General features: G+C 44.7%; 1 protein-coding gene across 5 annotated transcripts in view; it reads right to left on the bottom strand.

Annotated features, from left to right (window-relative positions):
• Positions 1-266: 266 nt before the first annotated feature.
• The window catches only part of DAAM1 (dishevelled associated activator of morphogenesis 1), a 155,769-nt gene continuing 130,059 nt past the window's right edge, over positions 267-25,976 (bottom strand). For all 5 annotated transcript variants that reach the window (XM_037054417.1, XM_037054415.1, XM_037054413.1 and 2 more), the window contains 9 exons: positions 25,326-25,410; positions 20,803-20,909; positions 18,922-19,010; positions 17,880-18,048; positions 13,626-13,733; positions 11,832-11,892; positions 7,095-7,226; positions 4,006-4,176; positions 267-2,959 (listed from right to left, as the gene is read on the bottom strand). In XM_037054417.1, the coding sequence (XP_036910312.1) occupies positions 2,750-2,959; positions 4,006-4,176; positions 7,095-7,226; positions 11,832-11,892; positions 13,626-13,733; positions 17,880-18,048; positions 18,922-19,010; positions 20,803-20,909; positions 25,326-25,410 (1,132 nt within the window). In that variant the 3' untranslated portion in view covers positions 267-2,749. The remainder of the gene's footprint in view (positions 2,960-4,005; positions 4,177-7,094; positions 7,227-11,831; positions 11,893-13,625; positions 13,734-17,879; positions 18,049-18,921; positions 19,011-20,802; positions 20,910-25,325; positions 25,411-25,976) is intronic.

Below are 25,976 nucleotides of genomic sequence, written 5' to 3'. Positions count from 1 at the left end.
TGTATAACTAACACACAGAGTTACACAAGGAGATTAGGGAGAGGGAATTTCAGAAAGAGGCGGCACATGGCAGCCTGCAGACCCACTGAATTCGGCCGTAGGAGAAAACTACGCCCTTGCAGGTCCGGTGTGTATGAGTTAAAGAATAGGTACATATTTCTAGTTTAGCAAACAATTCAAAATATTTAAATTTGATGGTGGAAAGTGCAAAGAAAATTTGATGATGATATTTTAATAACTCATAGAAAGCACACACATACACCCAATGAATTCATCTCTTTATTGCATATTGCTATTTAAAAAAAATGTACAGTTTCATAACACATACAACATTTTTTTCTTGGTACTATAACAACAGTCTTGCACCTAAAGACTAAGTGGTTCAAACTACTAAGCTAATAAGATACAAGACATATAATTAAGTTTGCAAATTATAATGTTTTTACTTTTTGGCATTAATTTAAAAAACAAACAAACAAACAAAAACTTTAAAAATACACACCCAAGAGAGAAAAGTGGCTACTTACACCAGCACCAATCTAAAAAAGTAGATTTTTTTTCAACAATGGCACATGGAATTACCTGCCCACAGCTTTTGGGGAAAGAAACCCAAAATGGAAATGGCAAAGGAGGCTACCAGGACGGCCGCATCAAAATGAGGACGATCAGGAAGGGCACGGGGGCGGGACACGCAAGCTCGCTCCTCTACATGACTCCCCCTCTGCTGTCTACTCCTTACACTGGAAACCAAGGCCAGTTTCAAGGTACAGTTCCAAAATTGAGCCAGACCAAATTTCTCCTGCTATAAAGAGAAAAGAATATACATAGAGGCACTTTAGTTCAGGAATAGACAACTCCATCAGCATATCCCGCTCCTCCTCTCCAAGGCTTCTCTGAGCAAAGTCTCCGTCTGTGCCTTTAACGAGGTGTACTTGCAGACCTTGGTAAGCATGGGCTGGAGGAGCGCAACTTCTGCTGGGTACTTATGACTGTTTTATTTGCTGGAGTCATTTATTTTCATATAATATGTAGAAAGTCACTAGGTTTGCAACGAGGGGGAAAATGTAAAACGACAGCTCTGGACACCTCTTAGAGCACTATTTCACAGCTTTCACGTAGCACAGAGACCTTGCCATCTGTGCTAAGCATTACAGTTTATACAAATTATTTTTAAATAGCACGATTCATGTACAGCGCACACATTGGTATTCTATTCACCCCTAATATCCCCATTGGAATGTGAGCTCCTTGGGGGCAGGGGCTCTGTCTTGCTTACCATTGTAGCCCTACTATGCCTGCCACATAGTAGGTGTTTAATAAATATTTGTTAATTGACTGAAAACCTCAATTTAGTGAGTAAATAAGGTTCTAGTGCAACAGGACAAACTACTCTTTCCACAGGAAACCCAACCACAACAGGATCGTTGGAAAGAAAAGAGAGAACCTTAGTCCCCCCTCCCCTACTACAAATAAATAAAGCAAAGCCAAAAAAAAAAAAAAAAGGTAACAGTCCTTCTTATATATCATATAATTTAAGGATATTAAGAGTTGGTAGGTTAATGGTAAGCATCTATATTTTATTTTCTAATGTTCATTGTTTTTATTCATTTCTCCCTGAGAGCTTTATCTTTTGGACTGAAGTTTTACAGGTAGCTTTACTGACACACAATTTAAAATGACAACATCTAACAGGAAAGCACTTCAGACAGACTTAGAGACAAATAGGCCTGGGCCTCTCTGTTGGTGGTGTTGACATTTTGTGCATCGAGGCCAGACCTATTTACAGAAGATGCAGCTTGCCCTAAAAAACAGAAAACAGATAATACCAAAAAAAGAGGAAGGCACCCCATAAAAGTTTTTAAAAATAATTTTGATCCCTTCAAAGAAGTCCTCCTTTTAGGTCTTGGGTGGGAAATTTTATTTTTAAAGTTTATATATCTCTGTTGTTAGAACAACAAGCACATTCTGGCAATCTCGTTGTTTAATGAGGGCATAGATTACATTTAGATCATGTTGTTTTCGAAAGCAACGCAAACAAATCATCAAGATGCCTGGCAGAGAACTCGATGACATTAGAAAAAAAAATTGATGTCCAAGTCTTAAATACGTAAGAAATTTCTGATCAACATTCTACATAATTCAGATTGTGTGCACGACGTCCTCCACGCGCGTCTCCAGACTGCGCCCTGCACCAGCGTCGGAAATTCTAAGCTGGTCTTGTCAGTCCCTGGTGCGATGCACCGCATCACACGGTCGGCTCCCAAAAACCATTGTAAATCTCTATTTTTCCAACCCCAGTTTCACCGATGAAAATAATTTCAAAGTATAACAAGCTTGGAAACCATAAAATATTTCTCAAGCTTCCTTTTTTCTCTTTTGTTTTTCTTTTTACTCTAGGGAATGTCTGTCATCTCTCTCAGGAGATAGTGTTGTGCTTCTGAACGGTCGTGGTGTTCCGGGGAAGGACATGAGCCACACTCAACAGGAATGCATACGGAAAGCGCTTCTGAGCACAAACATCGACACGGGCTTTTAAAAACCATACGGATAGGTCTCCGGACAACACCCGACTTCTATATACATTTTTGAATATACATATACACATACATTTACATACACACATTCACACATTCACTCACAGATGAAAGAAGAAATTGCCACTGTTTGGATTTGCAAGGCAGTGTAATGAAAAGGTCTAGTCACTTCAAAGGGCTGCTAATGAGCTTTCTAAAAAAGTATTCAAGGAAAATCAGAAATTAAGTTTTGTGACCGGTCTCTCTCGGCTGCTGTCCGTCACCTGGTTGGTAATGCGCTTGCGATTCCGTTTCAGCTTCGAAAGGTCTTTGTCAAACACTTCTCCTGAGCGTAAAGCTGAAACGAGGTCGTCGAACTCTCCGCCTTCCTCACTGTTCTCTTTAGCTTTCCTCATTTTCCGTTCCCTTTCGCGCTGTTCTTTGAGCTGCAAATAGAGAGCCCCCTCTTAGAAACGTCCAAGTGCTGCACCTGGCTTTCAGTGGTGACGCACTCTGTGCAACTCAGCAATGCTTCAGCCACACGGAGCCACATTCACCCTAATGTCACAAGCGAGGGGGGCCTGGGACACGAGGTCTCACCGTAGAAGCAGTGAGCAATGAAGAAAAGCGGCCACTACCTTGTGCTTAGGACCCCACCATCTAGCATCTAGGTAAACCTCAAGATACTCTAGTCAAAAAAGAAAGAAACAGCAATTGAAGCAACTCATATTTCTGTAATGAAACAAGGAAGTTACCACTACTAAACAGATCTCAAACCCTGGTTTCTTTGACAGCACAGAGGGACTAAAGCACATGCTCACTGGGCCCCTCCCCTCACACCAAGGGCTTAGCCTGTATCTACTGTGACTGCCTGGACCCCACAATCAAAGAGTTACTATTATTAAAGGCCAAATAACACACACACACACATTATAGAAAATTTAGATAATTCAAATAAACAAAAAGGGAAAAATCCATCCTTAATTTTATTATCAATAGATAACCATTGTGAACTTCTTGGGGCAGTATCACACCGCTACTATTTTCTATATTTACAATTATTTTTTAAAAAGATTTCATGTAGAAATCATTTTGAAAGCTTCCTTGCATTATCAAATAACCTTTGAAGACACGACTACTAAGGGCTGCATAAACATTCCATTATGTAGCTATTACATCATTTAGAACTAATGTCTGGCTGGTAAACATTTGGGTTGTTTCCAGATTAGGGCAATTATAAAGACCGATGTTCTCTTTGTGCAAATTTATGACTATTTCTTTAATTTGTAAAAAATGGAATTCCAGATCAAAGGATGTGTGTGGATATAATTTTCCAAATCGCCCAAGAGAAACTTCATACCAATTTAAACTTCCAGCAACATTCTAGAGAGCGCGGTGACGCCCTCCCTCTTGCCGGCGCACTGGAGGGCTGTTTAAAAACCAAGGAGCTGCAGCACCAGGGCTTCCGGGAGGCGGACCACTCTCTTCTTACCTGGGCTTCCATGCGAGCTCGGCGTTCTTCCTCCTCCTTCCTCCTCCTCACGTTCTCGTTCTCTTGTTTGGCGTCTGACACGGCTTGAAGAAACTGATCAAAAATGCCGAAGAACTCATCCGGCTGTATTTTGCCAGCTTCTTCCCCGAAGTGTTTCACTGCTTTAGTAAACTGCGGGGGGACACAAAGGCAGTTTTAAGAAGTTTCGTGTTCCAAGAAAGTTCCATGATCAAATACAAATCCCTCTAGGACTCAAGCTCAAATGGAGCCACATTTAACTTGCTGGATTTTAGTGAGCCTGTATTTATCTTTGGCTGCCAGACATGTCTATCAGCCATTTCTAAAGTAAAATAAATGTAATGCTCGTTGACTTTTGAAACCATTTATTCTGGTCTGCCTCATTTCAGCCTAACATCTACGATTACCTCCTATGACTTTTTACGAACTAAACAGTAGTAAAAACAAGCAGGCAAAACATCACGGGGCAGAGCACGCAAGACATAAAACTAATAGCAGACTCAGCAGGGAGGGAAACGTGTACTTTCAACTCTCCTTTGAAGCAGTTTAATATCATTTATTGGTGCCATATGGTTCATATCAAACGCAAATGGGATCCAGTGCTTCTTAGATGCTCTTTCTAATCATAAATAATGTGTAGCATTATTATGATATTTCTTGGGCCTTACTTAGACAACAATAACTGATTATTTAGGGAGATATATAAGAAATTATATCTACATGGAAACAAAATAATATTCTCAGTCTTTTCAGTTTTAGCTGTTTCTGACTTCGGTTCCCCTGGTAGCTGCCTTCACAACCTGCGACGGCACGCTCTCAGGACTCGTGGCACCATTACGATTCCCCACGTAAGGTTCAGTGCCCGTCACACCGTTTGTCAGAGTTTTCTTCCTTCGAGGGTCTAAGGCTACTACTCCTGAGCTACTAAGGATGGTGTTTCTAGCTTTAAAGTCAAATCAATACTCATCCCTGTGCCTAATTAACTACCTAAAGTTTTCCAGGTCTTTAACTTCTTTTCGTATTTAGACCAAGAAGTTTCCGCAGTCCCCCAGCACAAGAATTTCTGACTGGTTTGCATTCTCTTGCATTACTCACCTTTATGATACTAAGTTTTTCTGATATTTCAGTGATACTATCTGCCTAAAGGAAATGTTTTCAATCTCTACTCTCTTTTATCTTCACGCCCCCTCCAGTTTTACTGAGATATAATTGCAGACAGCACTGAATAAGTTTAAGATATACAACATAATGACTCATATACATTGTGAAATAATGGCCACAATAGTTCAGTTAACATCCATCATGCCATACCGGTACCAAAGGGAAGGGAACACTACCTTTCCTTGCAAGAGAACTCTTAGGCCTCTTCTCTCAACGCCGTTGGACTAGGCACACGGCAGCGCTAACTGCAGTCATCAACGCTCCAGGACTCACGTATCTTATTGGACATCTGTACCTTTGGATTACCTTCCTTCAATCCCCCTCCAAGTTTATTCTTAAGTAAACAATTGTGGATTATGTTGTGTGTGTATGAGATATTTTATATTTCATATTTTTAAGTTTATAATAAAAATATTCTTTTACCATCTTTTCTTTCACTGAGGAATTGCTCTCAAGGCTTTACTTATTTGGAAATATTCTATTAGCAACCAGAGCCCTTAAGAAAAAAGCACAGCATTCTTCACGCACCACATACAGTGCTTTAGCTTCTTCCATGGTTTTATAAGCTAATTTCTAAAAGTCCTGGTATGAACAAAATGGCAATACACAGCCTACAATTGTGTTTCTAAAATATTCAAGTTCATGCACTTCGAGCCATCTCGAATGATCTTTTTATCTAAGAATTCTAGCGATGATGAAGTCATGTATATTTTTGACTTAGAAATCTGAAGAAAACTAGTTCCAGACTAAAGTTCCCACGCTAAAATAAAGGGGAAAAAATAGACTTTGAGTGTGTGTTTAAATAAAATATTAACTATCCAGTTGCTTCTAATAAAAATGTTTGAGCCTTTAACGAAGTAGGTATTACATTGCCCAATTTAGGGTGGGGCTGGGGGGTGTCCCCTTCCTCTACAGAGTGTACCCCAAAGTGGTGAGGCACACACGCGACACGGACAGGGCCACCCCCTGGAGCGGCTGACACAGCTGCTCACTGCAGGCACAGGACACCAGAGGCTGGGCCTCTCAGTGCAGCCGTTGGAACATACATGGTCTTTCCATTTGGTTAATAATGTTGGGAACGGGGCTTGACATGGAGACTATCTAATGTATCTTAACACAGCGTACTTCTGAATTTTAACCAATATATGTGTACATTCACATAAACAAGCATCCAAGTTTATAACTGAATATATGACTACAGAAAAATGACATTTATTACTCAAGTTGCAAAGGAGAGATTCAGGTTAAAGCCAAAATTGTGGCAACTGAGTATGAGAAGTACTTCCATGGGATGGGAGAGAACATATGCCCATGAATATGTGTCTGTTTTGGAAGAGGAAATAATGAGAGAAAGAGACAGTGATGGGGGGTGGGGCAGGAGGATTTAAAAGTCTTGGTAATTACCCTACAGTAACTTTTCCTCTAGGGAAAAACAAAATTTTGAAATAGCAAAAATTATAAAAAGGAGTATCTTAAAAATATTTCTCTTGCAATGAGGATTAAGAGGTATGCCATTTAATAAGTTCTGCTAGACATTCCCAGAGGAAGTGTCCTGTTCTCTGGAGCCTGGGTCTCAGGAGCTCATGTCATTTGCAGGTACTGTGCGCAGGACCTTCATCCCGCCTGACCTCACATTTCATCTCGACTTTGGTTTTGTCTATTCTTTTCTGGGTTCCAGGTAAGTACTTCGATCCACTACTAACCAAGAGAAAATTATCTTGGTTTATTTACCAGCCTCACACCGTTCAGGCACTTCATGGTCTTGCTGGCCTAAAGGCAACATAGGCCAATCAGACAAAAAGGTCGTGTTTCAACTGATCCCAGCCTGGAAATGAAAACAGACTTACAGTACAATATCTGAAAAGTACCAGGCCCATCGAACAACACTCAGTGTGCAAGGGGAACTTTACCAGGTCTTTGGCTTCTGCCAGAAGGTCTTCAACGTCAGAGAAGCTAAAGCTGGCTACCGTGATGAACTGGCTGACGACGGACACAAACTTATCTCCAGGCTGCGGGGGCTGTGACTTCTGATATTCCAGCTCCTGAAGCACAGGAAATAGAGAGTGTCAATGTTGGCTCTGAATGCAGGCACACCTCCCCCCATTTTCTATGTGCCTCAGATTTAATGCCGGAAACCTGCTCTGAAACTTCGTGTGATGCCCTAGCTCCACCTGCTCTCCTGCCCGCACACCAGAGCCAAGCCCAGGTGCACCTACATATTTGCAAACAGTCATTCGACTAATCGTCTGAGTACTTTGTCAGTGTGATTTCATACACTGGCTTAAAGGTAAGCAGGCCATATTTGGATAAAGTTAACATAAGTTCAACAAGAATTCTGGTTTCCTGATTCTGTTTTCTTTTTTCCCTGTCTCCCATGTCTCCTTACTTCCCACACCACGCTGTCTGGGTCAGCCGGGTTTCAGCTACAGCGTTTGGCACCATGATCAGCCACCAGGTTTTTTCTCGTCCACACCATTCAGTTTTTGTGAACAGGCAGGTAAGGAGTATCAGCGCCTTGTTCATTATCCAGATTCTCCATTACCATGGTGGTGAACACACAGATATTCAAATTCAAATATAATTTTAATAATTAATTTCAACCACTGCTAGATAACTTTCTTATTTAACCCCATAACACCTCTGTGGTGAGGCATTATGATCCCCACAGTGGAGACACAGAAATGGAGGTTTAGAGGGTTTGGAACCCTTGTGCAAGTAACTGAGAGGCGGTAGGGTCAGAATTTGAACTCAGGTCTGCTTGACTCCAGCATCTCAGTAACAACTATACTATATCCCAGCTGGCTGGATCTGGACCTGTACCCTGGCTCTGTTTTCTCCTTCACCTGCTTTGGCAAATGTACTGACAAGCAGGTGTGTAGAGGTTACCCTCCCACACAGGCTATGGGCTCCGACTCAGCCCCACCCCTGATTTGGTGCTGGTCCATGACAAGTGGCCTGGGCCTCAGTTTCTTCACTTGTAAAAGGAGGGCAGTATCTCCATCACTGTGAGAATCAAATGAAGTAATAGGAATAAAAACTCATGATTTCTAGAGCTTGCTCTGATTGGAAAATAGGGCCACAACTCGAGTGCTTCAGCCTGGAAACTGAGCATTGTGTGTGTGTGTGGTGCAAATATGAAAGAAATCTTAACATGTTTCATTAATGTATAATTTCATAAGAATTCCACGTTTGATATCTCCAAACAACATTATCAGTTTAAGCAAATCACTATTAGGACACATGGTTATTTACACAGGCCACTGGCTGCCTCCTGATATTTCTTTCCCATGCTGCATCTTGACATTTAAGCTGTTGGGGGAGGGGTGGGCTTCTGTAGCCTCTTTCACTATGAAGAGCGTGGGTTGCTGTACATGACCCATGTGCTGGAGAGATTTCAGCAAAACTACCTTCACTAAACTTCAAACATAAAACTTCCTTGGCCCTGCACCCCACACCTGGCTGTGATGCAGCTCACAGCTCAGATCAAGGGCCAAAGCATCCATGATCAGGCCTTCGAGCCGTCATAACTGCCCACCTCAAGAAAGCCTTCTACTGGGAGGAAATAAAACAAGCCCTGTCCTGAACTGCCCTTGTCCAGTTTGGCCCTGAAAGCGGAGGACATCCTACGTACTCACTTAGTGTCTTGGCCCACGGGGCCTGGGAGGAACGAGTTCACTCAATTAGTTCATCTGCTTTTCTTTTTTAAATAGCCCACCTCCCCCCAGGGAATAAAGAAAATGTTACATGCTCCTTAATTTATTAAAAACAAACAGAAAAGATTGGTTAGACAATATAATTAAATTTTTATTAGAGGTATGTCTTTTAATGAAAGTCAATTTCTTTCTATGGCATAGTTTTGAAAAATATTTAAGAGAGGGGCGCCTTTCCAGGCTGCCTGTGAATCTGTCTTCCTTGCCAAGTGCCAGACAGAGCGATGCCCACTCTCCCGAGTGAGGTTTCTCTGCCCTGGACCTGCCTCCTCACAGACGGCTGCGTTTGTGCAGTACCTAGTGGCACGGNATCACTATTAGGACACATGGATATTTACACAGGCCAATGGCTGCCTCCTGATATTTCTTTCCCATGCTGCATCTTGACATTTAAGCTGTTGGGGGAGGGGTGGGCTTCTGTAGCCTCTTTCACTATGAAGAGCGTGGGTCGCTGTACATGACCCATGTGCTGGAGAGATTTCAGCAAAACTACCTTCACTAAACTTCAAACATAAAACTTCCTTGGCCCTGCACCCCACACCTGGCTGTGATGCAGCTCACAGCTCAGATCAAGGGCCAAAGCATCCATGATCAGGCCTCCGAGCCGTCATAACTGCCCACCTCAAGAAAGCCTTCTACTGGGAGGAAATAAAACAAGCCCTGTCCTGAACTGCCCTTGTCCAGTTTGGCCCTGAAAGCGGAGGACATCCTACGTACTCACTTAGTCTCTCGGCCCACGGGGCCTGGGAGGAACGAGTTCACTCAATTAGTTCATCTGCTTTTCTTTTTTAAATAGCCCACCTCCCCCCAGGGAATAAAGAAAATGTTACATGCTCCTTAATTTATTAAAAACAAACAGAAAAGATTGGTTAGACAATATAATTAAATTTTTATTAGAGGTATGTCTTTTAATGAAAGTCAATTTCTTTCTATGGCATAGTTTTGAAAAATATTTAAGAGAGGGGCGCCTTTCCAGGCTGCCTGTGAATCTGTCTTCCTTGCCAAGTGCCAGACAGAGCGATGCCCACTCTCCCGAGTGAGGTTTCTCTGCCCTGGACCTGCCTCCTCACAGACGGCTGCGTTTGTGCAGTACCTAGTGGCACGGCGCCATCCCAGCCGCGGCCCATTCCTCCGATGCCTCTGCCTGCAGCAGTCTGACCTGCCTGCCTTCTACTGAGGTCTGGACCAGGTTGTCTGCATACCTGGGACAACCTCTGCGCCTAAGTTTCCCCAACTCAGCACACCTCAAAGTTCATTGCCTCCAGAAGAGAAGTTTCCTCTAATACATGCCAGGCATTCCACAAGGCTCGGACGAACCTCAATCCACCCTTCTTCTGGAAGGCACCTTTGTGATCGCTGTGCTTATCTGGATGTGGTCAAATTGATCACACATGGCCCTGGCTGGTGTAGCTCAGTGGATTGAGCGCGGGCCTGCGAACCAGAGGATCGAGGTTCGATTCCCAGTCAGGGCACATGCCTGGGTTGCAGGCTGGTTCCCTGCAGGCCAACTTCCAGCAGGGGATCCACAAAAGGCAACTATACATTGATGTTTCTCTCCCTCTCTCCTTCCCATCTAAAGATACATACATAAATAAAATCTTAAAAAAAAAATTGATCACACATGAATGTCCTCTAGCCCGACTGCTCTTGGCCATGGCAACACTTGGAGGGCAAGGATTCTAAATCATCATGACCCCTTGCCTTGAGAAGGGACAGTACACCCAAGTGCCTGCTCAATAAATACTCCCCACAGGGCCGACTCAAAGACAACAGAGAAGTTCCATTACGGAAAGAGCGAACATCATTCGTTAACAGAACGTGGACACAGAGAGGATCCTTGAAGATGACCTAGCCCAACCTATTGTAGATGGCTCTGCCTGGTTCTAGGAATTGTATCTCGACCCCTTATGGCTAAGGGTGAGAGACAAAACCTTTGGAACTCGAACCACAGGAGACAAAGCGCTGCCTCAGTTTCCTCTCCCTGATCCCAAAGCTTGGTCGGAAGTCAATGATGGGTAAGACCCCTTACAGCAGGGGGCAACCTAAGCCAGACTCCATCACTTGGGAGGCCTTCATGGAAGGACTGAGAGGGGGGGACCTGCAACAAAGAGCAATGGACTCTCACCACCCCTGCCCCCCCCCCCACCCCCCCGGGGCTTTGACATAGCCTGAATCCCCAGGTTCTCTGGGAGACCTGTTTCCTGGCTCTAATCCCCTTAGGCCTGAATACCTGTGGGGAGGGGTCAAGCTCCTTGCCTTCCTTAGAGCGTGCCCTGGGGAAAAATCTGGCATCCCAAAGACTTGCTGATAAAGCTGTGAAATCTGCTCTACTAAGAGTGCTTTCATTAGTGTGTTAAGGGTTTGAGCAGGAAACCCTAAAACTCTGTTCCTGACAGACTCTGACTCAGACTAAGCCCTCAGATTTCTCTGAAATGTTATCTACTGTTTGATTCTTGCCGCCCTGTATTCCTATGTAATACAACCCAATAAAAGCCCCTGGAAGAGGGAGGTCAACGCCTTTTTCCCCTGAGAAACTGGCCACTGCTCATGGCCTTTTTCCTCTGGGAAAATGGCCACTTCTCCTCCCCAAGCAGATCACATCATGTCTCAGTTATGATTACTCTCATCCGTGGTGGTTGGGGAGACATTCCAGGAAAGTCGCCGCCACACCAACCCACTTCAGTGAGTCCTGCCTTGGAGGCAGGAAACTGGTGCAACTCCCAGCTCCTGTGTGATAGCCCCCGACTTCCAGAGTTGCCTGGCTAAACAGAACCTGCCTTTGCTTCTTCAACGTTGCCGATTTGTTATGTTTTCTTAAATCAACAGATGTTGATCTGGACACACCACACGCCAAGGCAACCAGCCACTCCTCTGCTGGATCCCAGCAGCACTAGACAGTGACGAGCCTGGGAATTAGAACAAGCAGCAGATACTCACCGTCTCTACTGCTCTCAGGCCACTTCTCAGGGTGCTTATTTCTTTGTCCAGCTCAGTCATGCTATTGCAAACAGCAACGTTTTAGTAACCAACGTTGACTTATACATATTCAATACATTTTAAATGTTTCAAGTTCCCTTCAATGTTCAGATCTCATAGAAAGACAACACTATTTTACTTGTGGAATTATGCTTTTTATTCGCCATAGCCAGCAGGTATAATTTATAGGTTGAAAACAACAGATTACAAATATCTTTCCATCTGTACAGAAATACGTCATGTTTTAATCTCGGAGATCTCGAGTAAGCAAATTACTCTGTGAAAATGAGTTTCTCACCACGTGTGGCTCCCTCTGAGCCGGCAGAACACACGCTCATCCACACGCACATCCACGCCGCGCTCTTTGTGATTTTACTGCACGTGGCTATTCACCAACACGCGGGTGATGCGCAAAGTGCAAGGTGGTGCTTTAAATTTCAATCAACAGTGATTTTTCTTAAGGCGGTATTAACCAGTTTTCATTGTTTTTGCTTTTATAAAAAAAAACCAAGAAAGCCTCCTGGGTTTCTTCCACAATGCTTTCTATTTGATGACTTTTAAGTGAAAGAATATAAAACTTCATTCTCACAGATAACTCACGTGTAAACAAATTCACCAACACTTCATTTACTTTAACATTTTAACTTCATGTCTTACATGGTACATTTCTACCAACCTCCAGGGAGAAAAAGTTAGCCTGCTTACCATGCTTTTCAAACTGACTGCAGAAAGATGCAGCTAAAAACATTTTTTTGAAGGCCAAGAGGAGGAGGAGAGACAACAGCAAAGAAAACTGCCTGCTCCTCAGCCTCCGAAAAGGGGTGTGAAGTTTGTGGTAAACGTCTGGCAACATCCCATGTTTTATTTTTAGTGTCTTCATTTGCATAAAGACTGCTTTCCATTAAAAGGTTGCCTTGGTTTCTGGGAGTGTGCACATGTGAACACTGTGAAAGCCCCGAAATGCAGGTCTTCTATTTGCCTACCCGTCTACCCTCATTTCACTACCTATATTTTAATAGAACTGCCTTTGAAAAGTACTAGTGAAACCACATTCCTTAACTCAATACATACTCTGACGAAACTCATAAGAAGGCCTTGTGGAAGTTAAAACACTGCATGCAGGAGTACTCCAAAGGAGCTAGAACACACACGTACATTTAAAACCACGAAACACATCTGAGTGATTTGGATAAGATTCAAACTTTATTTCAGATGCTAGTATTCAGGGGAATGCAAACAGAAGAACCCTTTTCAGGAAAAGCTAACTAACTCCCTCGATGGCTAAAACACAGTCCAAGTGACATAAAAACCTACAAAATTCGCTGGAAGTACTTACTTTACTTTTGCTGCTTGAGGAATGTCCCGCAGTTCTTCATTTATATTGAGAACCTTCGGGTATTTATTTTCCACAATAGTTATGAGATAGTGCAAAAGTGTAATGTTCCTATAATTAAAAAAGAATATTAACCACGGTTAATNCTCAATACATACTCTGACGAAACTCATAAGAAGGCCTGTGGAAGTTAAAACACTGCATGCAGGAGCGCTCCAAAGGAGCTAGAACACACACGTACATTTAAAACCACGAAACACATCTGAGTGATTTGGATAAGGTTCAAACTTTATTTCAGATGCTAGTATTCAGGGGAATGCAAACAGAAGAACCCTTTTCAGGCAAAGCTAACTAACTCTCTCGATGGCTAAAACACAGTCCAAGTGACATAAAAACCTACAAAATTCGCTGGAAGTACTTACTTTACTTTTGCTGCTTGAGGAATGTCCCGCAGTTCTTCATTTATATTGAGAACCTTCGGGTATTTATTTTCCACAATAGTTATGAGATAGTGCAAAAGTGTAATGTTCCTATAATTAAAAAAGAATATTAACCACGGTTAATATCTGCATATGATTTGTATAGTCAAGTGGATGGGCCCACAAGAATGCTATATTCCCGCACTATTTCAAACTTTGGAGGTTCTGATGAGGCAGGATTCTCAAGAGAAGGGGACACAGGAGAGCCTACATGAAATTTATGTGAACATATTTCAAAAGGAAGCATACATCTTCTACAAGGAAAGGGCAGGGGATACGAATGACTTCTTTGGCCTATAACGAACACCCTTCATAATCTGGGTACCATGGTGGGTGACGGAAATGAATCTGAACCATCGCCAGTGGGGCCGGTCCTTCCCAGTGCACCCACCCCCTAAAAGAGGTGAGCCCCGTAAGTGCCTAATGACAGGGTGGGGTGCGGACTGGGGGGTGTTTAACCCACTAATGAGGACAGCTAACTGCAAGTCTAAAAAGTACACAGCAGCAACTCCCTAATGACGATCGGCGATAATCCTCATTTAAGGTTTCTTTCATCTCTGCGATAACGCTTTTCCTCTCTGACTCATTTGTTTTGCTGTTGCAGCAGAGGGTAGTCAGAGTTAGAAAGCTCCGTATTTCAGGGCTGGGCCTGGAAGTGGGCCAGGATTGTGCCATCATGGGGATATAACATCTCGGCCGCCAAGAATCCACTTCCTAATTTTAGCAACACTCCGGCTCCTAACTGCATAACCCACCTCCCTCTTCAGAGGCGACAGCCCTGAACACTGGGAGACCTGGGCTGATACGGAAGGCATCTGATAACACTGTCTATTAGGCAGAGCTATGGTAGTCTGGTCCCACTGTCCCGACTCCCACGTGATAATCACCTGGGTCCCAGATACCTGGGCCAAACTAAGATTCACTTAGTTGAAGTGAGGCGGGGCTGGGCATGGGTGTTTTAAAAAACTCTCCAGTGATTCTACTGGGTTGGCGAAGAAGTTTGTGTTTTCCTGTAGGATGGTTCTAGTAGCACTTAGTTGTCTTTAACTTCATTCAAAACAACTTTCTTAGATTGTATCATATCAGCAAGCATTTAAAATAAATTTATCAAAATTGGTGATTTTTTTGTGGAGCCATTTTAATACCGAAGATGGAAAAATACGAAAGGTAAAAAATGTAACTGAAACACAAAAGATTTGTGCAGTATATGGAGAAGGTGCTGTGACTGAGCAAAGGTGTCAAAAGTGGTTTGTGAAGTTTTGTGCTGGAGATTTCTCACTGGATGATGCGCTACAGTCAGGCAGACCAGTTGCAGTTGATGATAATCAAGTTGAGACATTGAGAACAATATACATGGTTATGGGGAAAAATACAATAAAAATTGAATTAAAAAAAAGAGAGAGAATTAGCCCTGGCTGGTGTAGCTCAGGGGAATTGAGCATGGGCCTGTGAAGCAAAGGGTTGACGGTTCGATTCCCAGTCCTGGGTTGCAGGCCAAGTCCCCAGAAGGGGACACATGAGAGGCAACCACACATTGATGTTTCTCTCCCACTCTTTCTCCTTCCCTTCCCCTCTCTCTAAAAATAAATAAATAAAATATTTTTAAAAAAGAGAATTAACATTATACCATGTAGGAGATAGCTAACATATTCAGAATATCTAAAGCAATAAAGTTATTGGTGAAAATGCAAAAATGTGTCTTTCATTTTACAGAAAAAACTAACTGGACTTTTTTTGCCAACCCAATGACAGCCGGGACCAAAACTACTGGTCTTACTGAAAATTATCAGAATCAGGAGAATACAATGCATTTCTTTTAAAACATTTCCTAATTTTTGGGTAATCTGCTAATTCACAATGCTAAGTCACAACAGTCCCACCCACCTCCAGATAAAGAGGCAGAGTCGTTGCACAATTTTCTTTCCCATCATAATGAAAACCACTTCTGGTTGCCCTTTAGCTTAAGAGAGTCAATGTAATCCTATTCCTCAGAGTCAACTGGCTCACATGTAAAAAAAAAAAAACAAACTCCCTTGTCTTCCTGGCTCTCAATAACTAGAGAACAACCAGAAACCCCAGCCACTTCTCCTGCAGATGTTCGGCTGCATCACTGAACGTCAGGTTTGCCGTTCACAGAATCTGCGCATCTGCCCATGTGCCTACTGCATGAGAGGTGGCCCGGGGGCTGAAATCCCAACCACCGTTGAAGAAAGAAAAATGCCGCGTTTCTTCGTATTTCAGAGAAATGCTTTGTTATTTAGAGAAACTAATTTTAAATTACCACATGTATGTTTCTTCGTGTAGAAAGACTTAAAACCAGATCAGAGCTTCCAGGTATGTTTGCTATCCAGATAACACCTCATTTGACTGAACAAATTCTTGAAGAGTTAAGAAACAACTAAGGCACACACTTGAGCTCCCTCTTGTCATCACTAGAAACAAGCCTTGGCTGCAGAGGGAGCGCCCTACGCGCTGCCGGTCCCACTCTGATGCAGTCGGATTAGATTCATCTGAACACTCTGAGGGGCTTCTTGCTCAGCAAGGCGCTCTGCTGGGCACTACAGGCTTGTAGGACACTAGTGCCACTTTGGGGGACCAAGGACTCACGGGCAGAAAGGACAGGAAAAAGAAAGAGATGAGAAATGCTTTTAATTTATTTGTTTGGAAAAGGCTTGTGGATTAGAGACATTCTGTAGTAACTCTGATAAGCAGAGAGTCATGTAGTAGGCGTCAGGTTATCAGTAAGCTGGGCAGGGCAAAGGGTATCAAAGGCTGCTGTGTGTGTCTGGGAGGGAGTGGGAGAACAGGACTGACAGGCAGTGAGGCTGGCCTTCCCCCACAACCTGCAGGCCCAGTTGAAGAGCACATCCTTCTGTAAAGAGGTGGCTGCTCTTGTTGTGGAGTAAGATGCTACGATGCTGTAGTTATTTACCACACCCTCCAAATAAGATCTATTTTTTGTTGTCGAGTAGACCTGTGGACAGACTAATAAATACGTCTCAAAAACCTGTCAGGTCAATTAGCCTGCTTGCCGTGACCTTAGGCAAACCAAAGGTGTCTGCCTTGGTTTCTTTATCTGACAACAAGTGTTAGATGCAGCGCTTGGTCTGTGTAGTTCACAGGCTCTTGGGACAATCAAATGTGAAAGTGCTGTACGCTGCAGAAAGGACCAAGTGCTTACGTTAAAAAAAAGGTGGCAGTGAGAAAACCGAGCAGCTGCCCTTTGTTCATCTATGTCTACGCAATGCAAAAACGAGGAACAGCCCTGCAATTTGGATGTCATTTCTTAGGGATGGCTTCTGGGTGGCCATGACACTCTACCTCACAAACCCTATAGAAAATACAGACTGAAGAGCCTCACTAGTTAGGAATAATTAGAGCGAACAGCCCACATTAAAAAAAAAAAAAGAATGCAGGCACCAAGAAGTTTACATTCAAACAACTGTGCGTGTTCCTTTGAAGTCAGTGAGAACCACAGAGAAACACAGCTCTCGGGGACACCAGACTGAATACTCTCAACACCCCTGCATGCCGACGGCCCTGACTCATTTTCACGTCTCAGTGTCTCTGCCAAGGATCTGTTTACCTAAAATGCACTTTCTAGAAATGCACTTTCCAGCATTTTAATAAGTCTTGGGATGAGCAGCTAAATACCAACAGCCAAGAGACATTTACCCATAATCTGTGCATGCAGCTGCGAGCTTCAATGTGCACAAACCCAACAAGCCCCAGACGGTATCACCAGGCATCAGGCTGCGTCCCTCCGCCGGGAGCACGGTCCTCCCAGGGCAAGGCCATGAGTCGGCCATTGCAGCGCTGGCGGAGTCCAGCTCTCTGCCTGGGCACTAGTTTCTCAGATGTGTCCAGTCTGAGACAATTCATCAGATGTACATCCATAATCAGTGAATTTGTCTTTAGTGCATCATACTAAAATAAAAACTTTATCTTATCTAAGGAAACCCAAAAAACAAAACACTTGGACTAGATGCTATCTCTGGGCTGAAAATGGATGAAGGGGAATTGGTACAGGGGGCACTTGAGGACACCCATGGCTGTGAGAGAGGATGGAGAGGGGTGAGAGGAGCAAGTGCAAACCAGACACTGCAGCACGGTGGAGGTACAGGGCCAAAGGAGCACACATTTCAGCCCTGACGGAAGCGCCCGGGCTCTCCAAGTGTCGGAAGACCCCGCACTTACTTGTCAATACTGGATTTTGTGTCAGCAATCTTGTTTAGGCTGGATATCTTGAATCCATATGCATTGCCTCTTTGGCCTTTATTCATGTAATTTCCAAATGCCAAAACCACTTCTAGCAACTGCTTCAGGGCACTGCTCCTAAACACCTCTTCTGAGCCAGAACGAATTGCTTCAAAACAAGACATACAGAAACCCAACTATTACAACCAAGGCTTTTCAGAACTCCCCACCTTAACTCCACACACCTAATAGCATCTACTGAAGGTGCAAGATTGGGTTGTTAGACCAGTGGGGCGCTTCCAAAACACCTAAACTAGGAGCAAAGGGCAAGACCACAGGCAGAGGCAGCAGAGGTTGTCTGAGAGACCCTGCCCCACGCCCCCACAGTCAGCTGCATAATCCTATCCTGTTCCAGGCCTGGCCTCGGCTGCTTAGTCAGAAGCGCTTAGAAAGACCCAGGACAGAAAGTGCACTTCCCACTTCCTTGGCAAACACTTCTTGAGCAGGGTGAGTGACATCAACAGGATTACTGATCAATTCCATTGACAGAAAAAGTGCTCAAATGTGCTACACGTGACAGCTTGTGGGCATCCTTGGGGATCAGGGCTCAAGCAGGGTCCCGATTCCAGCCTGCCTGCTGGCGCTGTGCTCTTTAGTTGCCTTGACCACATTTCAAACATTTACAAATTTAATGGCCTCAAAACCAACCCATATTTATAGCCTTAAATCTTCTTAGAAAAAATCTAGGGAGGCCCTGTTGCCAAGAAAGCTAATTAAAGGTTTACTGCTAGTGGCAGTGAAATATATTCCTCACTGACACCCATGTGGTCAAAAGCCCAATCCTGCGAGGAGCCCAGGAGGTGTGGCCAGGTCAGCAAGCCAAGCACTGACCTGAATGAATTAGCCATGAGAATACCAAAAGAGCCTGGGCAAAGAAATCACCGAAGGAGTACTGTTTACTCTACCCACTGCGACTGCACTTGTCTATGGGCACTTAAGACGATCATCATACTCAATCAGGGCTGCTTCCCTTTGACTTTACCTTCCACTTTGGGTTTAACTTCTGCCACCCGTTCTGCAAACTTCTTTTTGAAATACAGCGACTGCAATCTTTGCTGATAATGATTAATTCTGTAAGAATAAGCACAGAGTAATGAACATTCACTTAATACATCCATGCTCACTCAATGGGTGTGGAGGCGGGGTACCTCAGAGCACTCTCTCCAACCCCAAACTCACTCACTCTCTCTCTCTCACTCTCTTTCTCTCTCCCCGCCCCTCCCTCTCCTGGACAGAAGCACAGGGCATGAGACACTTGGCCCGGAGGGCCCTGTTTCCTCTGACCCACAGGGGCTGTTTTGGCAACTGTACCAGGGGTCATCTCCCCTCAGATTAGGCAATGGGTGGCTGCTACCGACTACAGCCCCTTTCCCTCCTCAGAGTTCCAGCTGCTCTAGTGAACAGAGAAGGGATTAAAAAGGATGTAAGTGATAAGACTCCCCATTCTGCGGCAAATAAAGGTTTGTTCCCTGCACTCCTCCCTTGCTTCTTAGCTTTCCATAGAGTTTGCCCACGGGAAAACCACAAGCAGAACTGCCTCCAGCATTCTCTCATAGCAGGCTGCCTCTCTCACAGCCCCAAACCCTCCTCTTTCTTCCAGTTACTTCCCTGTTTGCTCCCTCAGGGCCAGCATTCTCTGACCTCCAAGATAGTAAACTAGCTACTCGAGATCATGAGGATGCTGGTCATCACTGAGGTTAGCAGCTCTGTGCTGCTGAGGGGTGAGGGCAGACAATGTGGCCCAGACCTTTGGGAATCACTGCCTAACCTGCTCTCTGGTGGGAATTTCAGTCCAGTAGGACCAGGGATCAGCCCCTCCTCCAAAACTACACTACAGAGTCAGATGGACCTGGGTTTGCAGCCCAGGTTCTCCTTCTATTAGGTGACCTTGGACAGGAAGCTTAACTCCTGTTTCAGGGAAAAGAACAGCTCTGGAGCTCACAGTCGTCCTGGCAGGGCTGACGGGAGGGTTAACTGAGATAGATGCAAAGATCTGGGCAACAACTAGGTGGCACCTACTGTGGGTGGCCTCCCGGTTTGCCTGCACACAGGCTGCTGGGTACACCTGCCAAAACTTGGAAACCATCCTTTGTCCCACTGTAGCAGACAAGCTCAGATAGAACAACAACAAACATAAGTCTGCAGAGGGCAGAGAGAGGGTAAGAGGCATGTCCACTTTGGCCACGTTTGCTGGCTTTCGGCACCGGGAAGAGCTGTGCCCTGGGGTGGACTAAGAGTTTCAGGACCACTGATCTTTCTCTAATGTGGAATCAATTAGCTAGGCCTGGGGTGGCAAAGACATTCAGCTCACATGCCAAAGTCGATTAAAATGCAGTGGCTGCCTCGGGGACTTCTGGAGAAGAGCTGAGAAAGCTTGCCAAGGCTCTGGGGGCAGAATGCCAAGATCGATTAGTGATGCCTGCACGTGTCATGGTTTGACACCCAGGCCCCAGCTGTTCAGTCACGTGGGCACCAGGCTGATGTCACAGAGTCTGCCCATTGTTTTCCATTTTAAAACAACTTGAGATACTGAGGAAGTAGGGGGAGGGAGACACAATCCCCCAAAATCAAAGAGGTGTGTGGACAACAACACTGACTGGACCCAGGACCAGGTATGCCTTGAACAGGTCAAAGCTCATGAATCGAAACAGCCCAGAAGTAGTGATAATTGTGAAGAAACCCTGACTCTGTCTCACCCGGGGACAAGAACTCAACCAAACAAATTCCACACAACGCAGACTCAAAAAGATTCTGGAATTCAAAAACGCTTCAAGTTAAACCAAATATTTCAATATGAATCAAAAGGTTAAGTTCCTTAAAAAGGTAAGGGGCATCTTTACTTTTTAAGAATTTTTAAACTCACCGGCTCATCTCAAAAAGGAACCTGTCAGCCTTGGCCATCCGATCCAGTTCATGTTTATGTTCCTCCAGAAGGTCAATGTCACTTTTTTCAGGGACAAATTTCAAGAGCTAAAAAGTACAGACAAATATTAAAAGTGAAGTTTTAACTTAATTAACATCAGTGATTTTTCACCCTTTCAGTTAAATTGTCCCAAGATGAAATTTTAACTTTTGTTTAATTTATAAGCTCTGCTCACAAGTGATTACGCTGCCTCTCTAACCCGCAATGGAGCCGCTCTTTGCCAGGGTCTCCTTCACACAGACTATTCGAGGGGCCTTGCAGACGCAGCCCTCTAATTAGAAGACGATACACCCAAGGTTGAGAGATTAAAAAACTCACCCAGGATCACAACGCAGGTGTGTGTCATCATCAGAAACAGAGCCTGACTCTGGACCCCCAGCTCCACGCTCATCTCTATTACATCATGCTGGGACAAGCTGTTCTATGTGCATTTTCCATTCAGATTGCTTGTCTGGCTTATCTAATTCCCTCCGCCCCTCTCTTTTTTTCCTCCATGTAGAGTTGGATGGGAGGAATGCAGCGGGATTTGAAGCTTTTAATTCCATATTTTATTTTGGAGGAAGAAATGAGCATGAAATGCGGAAGAAATAGCAGTAACATTTAAAGTAGAAAAAGCACTTCCGTGTGTGTCCGATCTCCTTTAAAGAAACAAGTATGTGTATGGGTATGCACAGGCCTGTGTACTGTTTTCTAGACCAAATGCCTGTGGACTTTAAAAAAAAATTACACTGACCCCATGGACCTCAAGATCTTTCCCCATAACCTGATGCTAACACTGGGTGCTCCACTGAGCAGGTTTCAGATGTTTGTGGGATTTAACTACGGCATCTCAGAAAAGGCAGGCAGAAGGGTGCGGGCAGCAGAGGGAGAGAACTGGAACTAGGGGGAGGAACGAATGACATGAGGTTGGAACTATATTCCGGGGAAAGTGCACATCATGGGGCAGGCTCTGCCATAGGCAGCACAGCTGTGACGGCAGTAAAAAAGGGAAGCTGCGGTCAAGGTCAGGGAGTAGCAACAGCCTTTGAAGAGGCTCAGACCTTCTCTTGAGGGTACTTGGATAAACGGAAATCTTAAGTACAGGAATGAGTTTGCATTTCAAAAGGTTCCTGTGCCTGAAGAATGGAGACAGAATGAGAAGGGACGAAAAGTATTAGGGGGTTGTGACTGGATGGCTGAGGCAGTCATCCAGGTGAGAACTGATGCTGGCCTAGGGACGGTGGTGGGGAGACTCTAGAGCTATTTAGGGGTTTTGAATAGAACTGGCCTGGCTTGTGGATGGATGAATTATGGTAGATGAGAGTCAAAAGTCTGAGGTCCAGGCTCCTGGCTTAGGCAGCAATGTGCATGGAGTGTAATAGGAAACCCAAGCAGAGAAAGCTGATGAGGGATGGGTGGGTGGAAGGTGAGTTTAGTGTCAGGAATACTGGCAAGAGAACCAAGTAGTGATTTCTAGTGCTCAGATGGACAGATGGGTCTGGAATCCTACCCGTTTTGAAGAGAAAGCCTTGGTATGGGTTGAAACACGTATGCACGTGAGTGAGGCAACCTGGACAGCCACCGGGAGAAAAAAAGCAGGGCTCCAGGGAAGCCAGCATTTAAGGGATGAGGCCGAGAAGAGGAACCTTCAAAGGAGGCAATGGGGGGGCCTACGTGGAATCACAGGACCAAAGGAAGAAGGTGTTTCACTGGGAGCAAGTGCCCATCACCGCCACACACCAGCAAGAAATCCAGGAAGGACTGTGAAGTGCCTCCTGGCTTTAGCGACAAGGACTTTGTGTGTTCTTAGTGAGGAACAGCTTACTGAGGTGGGGAAGATAAGACTGCAGGGAGCTGACGAAGTGTAAACAGAAGGTGAGTGGGACAGGCTTTCAAGAACATGGGCTGTGTCCAAAGAGAGGACAGCAGCTGATGGGGATGTGCAGTCTCAAGAGGTGTGTGTGAGAAAAGCTGGGACTCAAACAAGTTACATGTCAAGAGGGAGAAGTGAGATCTAGGAGAGGGGCAGGGTCTCCAACTGGCCGGGTCCCTAAGCATATGGATGGGACGGGCCAGGGACTTCCCTCTTTCCTAATGGGGTGGATGCCAGGGAGTTTATAGGTCTGGTAGTCTGACGGCTCCTGGTAATTTATGTTCTGGTGTTCAAACCGATAGTGGACAGGACAAGAATCTTCCTGTGTTTCCTCAGTGCAAGGAGGGAAGGTAGCAGGCAAGGAAGGAGGAAGAGAGAAAAAAGGACTTGTTTTCCCCCCTTCATTTGGATTTTTATCTACTGGGCAAGGAACTGCAGTTCCAGTCTTAGGTATATTGCCCCTACGCATTATGCCTGAACCCTGTTCAGGGTAACCTGGTGACTAAACTCTCGTTATGTACAAAAGAACCGGAGGAGGAACATGCAACAGCGCAATCCTTCTCAGAACACAGTCAAACAACAGACTGTGCACGGACAGTTTTGAGGGAAGAGTTAGACAAACACCAAGAAAGAGTGTATTGATCTCATCTGGGTTCTGAGCCCAGTAGCTAAAAGCAGCAGGAGAGGAGGAAATGAATGTGGCTCAGATGCACACGGCAGAGAGAAGGAAAGAGGTGCTGGCGTAAACGCTTGTCTGGGAAGAGCGCTGTGTGAAGGACGAGGAACTGGGGAGAAATGGCAGAATCAGGAGGAAAGGAAAGAGCATGACACATGAGCAGAGCATGAGATGCAGAGTTATCAGAGACAGCAGGTCGCAAGTATCCTAGTTGGCCAGATTCTGCTTCAGTAGACTGGTTTTCTTACTTGTATTTATTTGAAGTACATTCTATTTGCACTGCAAGTCCTTTTGGCAATATTCTGAAATCCCTTCTCTCAAGGAGGACTTTTGCTGGATGTAATTTCACAGTAAACAGATCTTGTGGAATTTTAAACACATGACCTTGTCAATAGGGGCTGAAGGCCTTATAAAGACTAAGGCAGCTTTCTGCATAGCTCTCCTCTCCGGGCCAGCAGCGTCTGATGCAGACAACTGCGGTGCCTGGCCACTGGGGGCCGGGGAGGGGCAGGGACTGTTCTGATACACAGCAAGGGAGGGAAGAGCATGTGGAGGAAAAAATGAAACTGAGGTTTAGGAATTACATTTAAACTCTTCATATACAGAGAGTCCTGACAGACTTGGAAACATAGTCATTAACTATTTTCGCACCCACATCAAACCTTACAAGGACAGCATGAAGTTTCCCCACTGCCAAGTGTGAGGGTTTTCACCTAGGACAACTGCAGCCACAGTGGCTTCAGGGAGGGCGGCTCCACTTAGTTGTGGTGACACCGCATACATCACTCCTCCCCGCCCTGTATCTGAGGCCTACTGGGACATCAGTGAGAACCATTAGAAACATACCTGCAGACAGGCACCCCACCTGGAGCTCCTCGCCCCCAGGATCACTGCCAGCAACACGTAAGATTCTTTTCCTCTGCTCTTGGGAACTGAGCACGCCCACAGAGAAGCCCCCAAGTTTGGCCTGGAATCATGACTGTTTGTGTCCAAGTCAACCTTCAATGTACTTGCCTCTAACAAACATGGACCTCAGGGCTAACATCACTCAAAATACGATTCTGTCCCAAGGACTATGAGGCAAGTAGACAGTCTTGGAGCATTCTGAGACCGTCTCTACAAAGCATGGAACCAGGGACAGGTGACAATCCCTAGTGTGTCTGCCAGTTAACAACACTAGAGGGTGTTGTTAGAGGGTGAACAAAGCTGCTGAACACCGCATGACATAGTTGGAGAGGCTGTATAGCGCACACTGCAGAAATGCTGCATGAAGGGAGGCAAGGTCACCGCACTAGACTTGTCTGCCAAGGATGATACAAACTGTCTCCAAATACCACGAAGCGGGTGTGTGCTGACTGCATGCAAACTCATCCCATACCTTCTAGTCCTTGCAAATGAACACACTGCCGTTTACGACCCAAGAGGAATGCCACATGATGTCGAGACAAGACCGAGCCCCAAGAAGTTTAAATCCCACCTTAGGACATACATGGGTATTTAGATGCAGATGACAGTGCTACGGGTTGATCGGTGGCTTTGTGGCAGTGAGACTGGCGAGCCAAGGCCAAGACACATGTGCGATCCCAGGGTGCTAGTGGGATTCTCGGTATTCCCGAGGAAGGGATTTCCCACTAAAGCTGACAGGTGTGCATGACCTACAAGGGCATGACAATGGGACAGCAGCACGAGGGACAGAGCTGGCGCTGTGGATCCCAGGCATTTGACAGACTTGTTACCTGGCTTCTCACCAATCATTTTGAGGAGAGAATAACAAAGTTATATAATTCCTAAAAGAACCCTATGGAACCTGGGCTCAAACACCTCAATTCAGAGATGAAGGAACTTTCCACCAGCAGCAACCAGATTTTCTCGCTCTCTCCCTCTCTGCTGAAAGTCAGCTGTCACTTGTGCTCCAAAGTAAGTCTGGCAGCTCACCTGTTCCAACATGTCCTTGGGCAGGTCCTCCTGCTCGTCCATGGTCAGAATTGCCCGTTTGATTTCATCATTGGATAACTTCAACCTGGAGAAAGAATATTTCGTTTTGTTGTTAACGATACTGGCTTGCACATGAAAATTTAATGGAAGATAATTCATTTTGCTACTCCAGCTGCTGATTTTCAAGTGCTGTTTTGCTCCAAAATCTCTCAGTGAAAGCTTATTTCCTGTCAATATTGCACCTAAAAATAGTATTTTGAAACTGCTTTAACATTCTTTCAGGGCTTTGTAATGCTCTGCTGACACAGCGAACAAAGCTGTTATGTTCTGCTGTTTAGTTTCCTCAAGCGAGGGGTTAGCGCATGAGAAGTAGGGACAGCCTCACACACCACCGTTTTCTTTATTGCATCCATGGGTTGCGGGTGGAGAAGGAAAACTAAAATCTTACTTTGATTACATATCAGGAGTGTTTAAACCTTGCTGTTACATTAAAAATGGCTTTAAATAAGTTTAGAGTCTGTTATTGTTAAAAAATTAAGCAACAGTTAAAATACAAAATAAAATGTATAAGCATTTCATAGTTGAGTTTTCACATTACCTCATCTGAACTTCAAAATAGCTGTGGTCTTTTTTTTTTTTAATATAGAAGAA

Source organism: Sturnira hondurensis, unplaced genomic scaffold, assembly GCF_014824575.4.
Source record: "Sturnira hondurensis isolate 20B ecotype Veracruz unplaced genomic scaffold, ASM1482457v3 Scaffold0008196, whole genome shotgun sequence".
NCBI classification, from domain to species: domain Eukaryota; kingdom Metazoa; phylum Chordata; class Mammalia; order Chiroptera; family Phyllostomidae; genus Sturnira; species Sturnira hondurensis.
The sequence above is the reverse complement of the archived record's forward strand: the minus strand, read 5'-3'. Positions and strand labels throughout refer to the sequence as shown.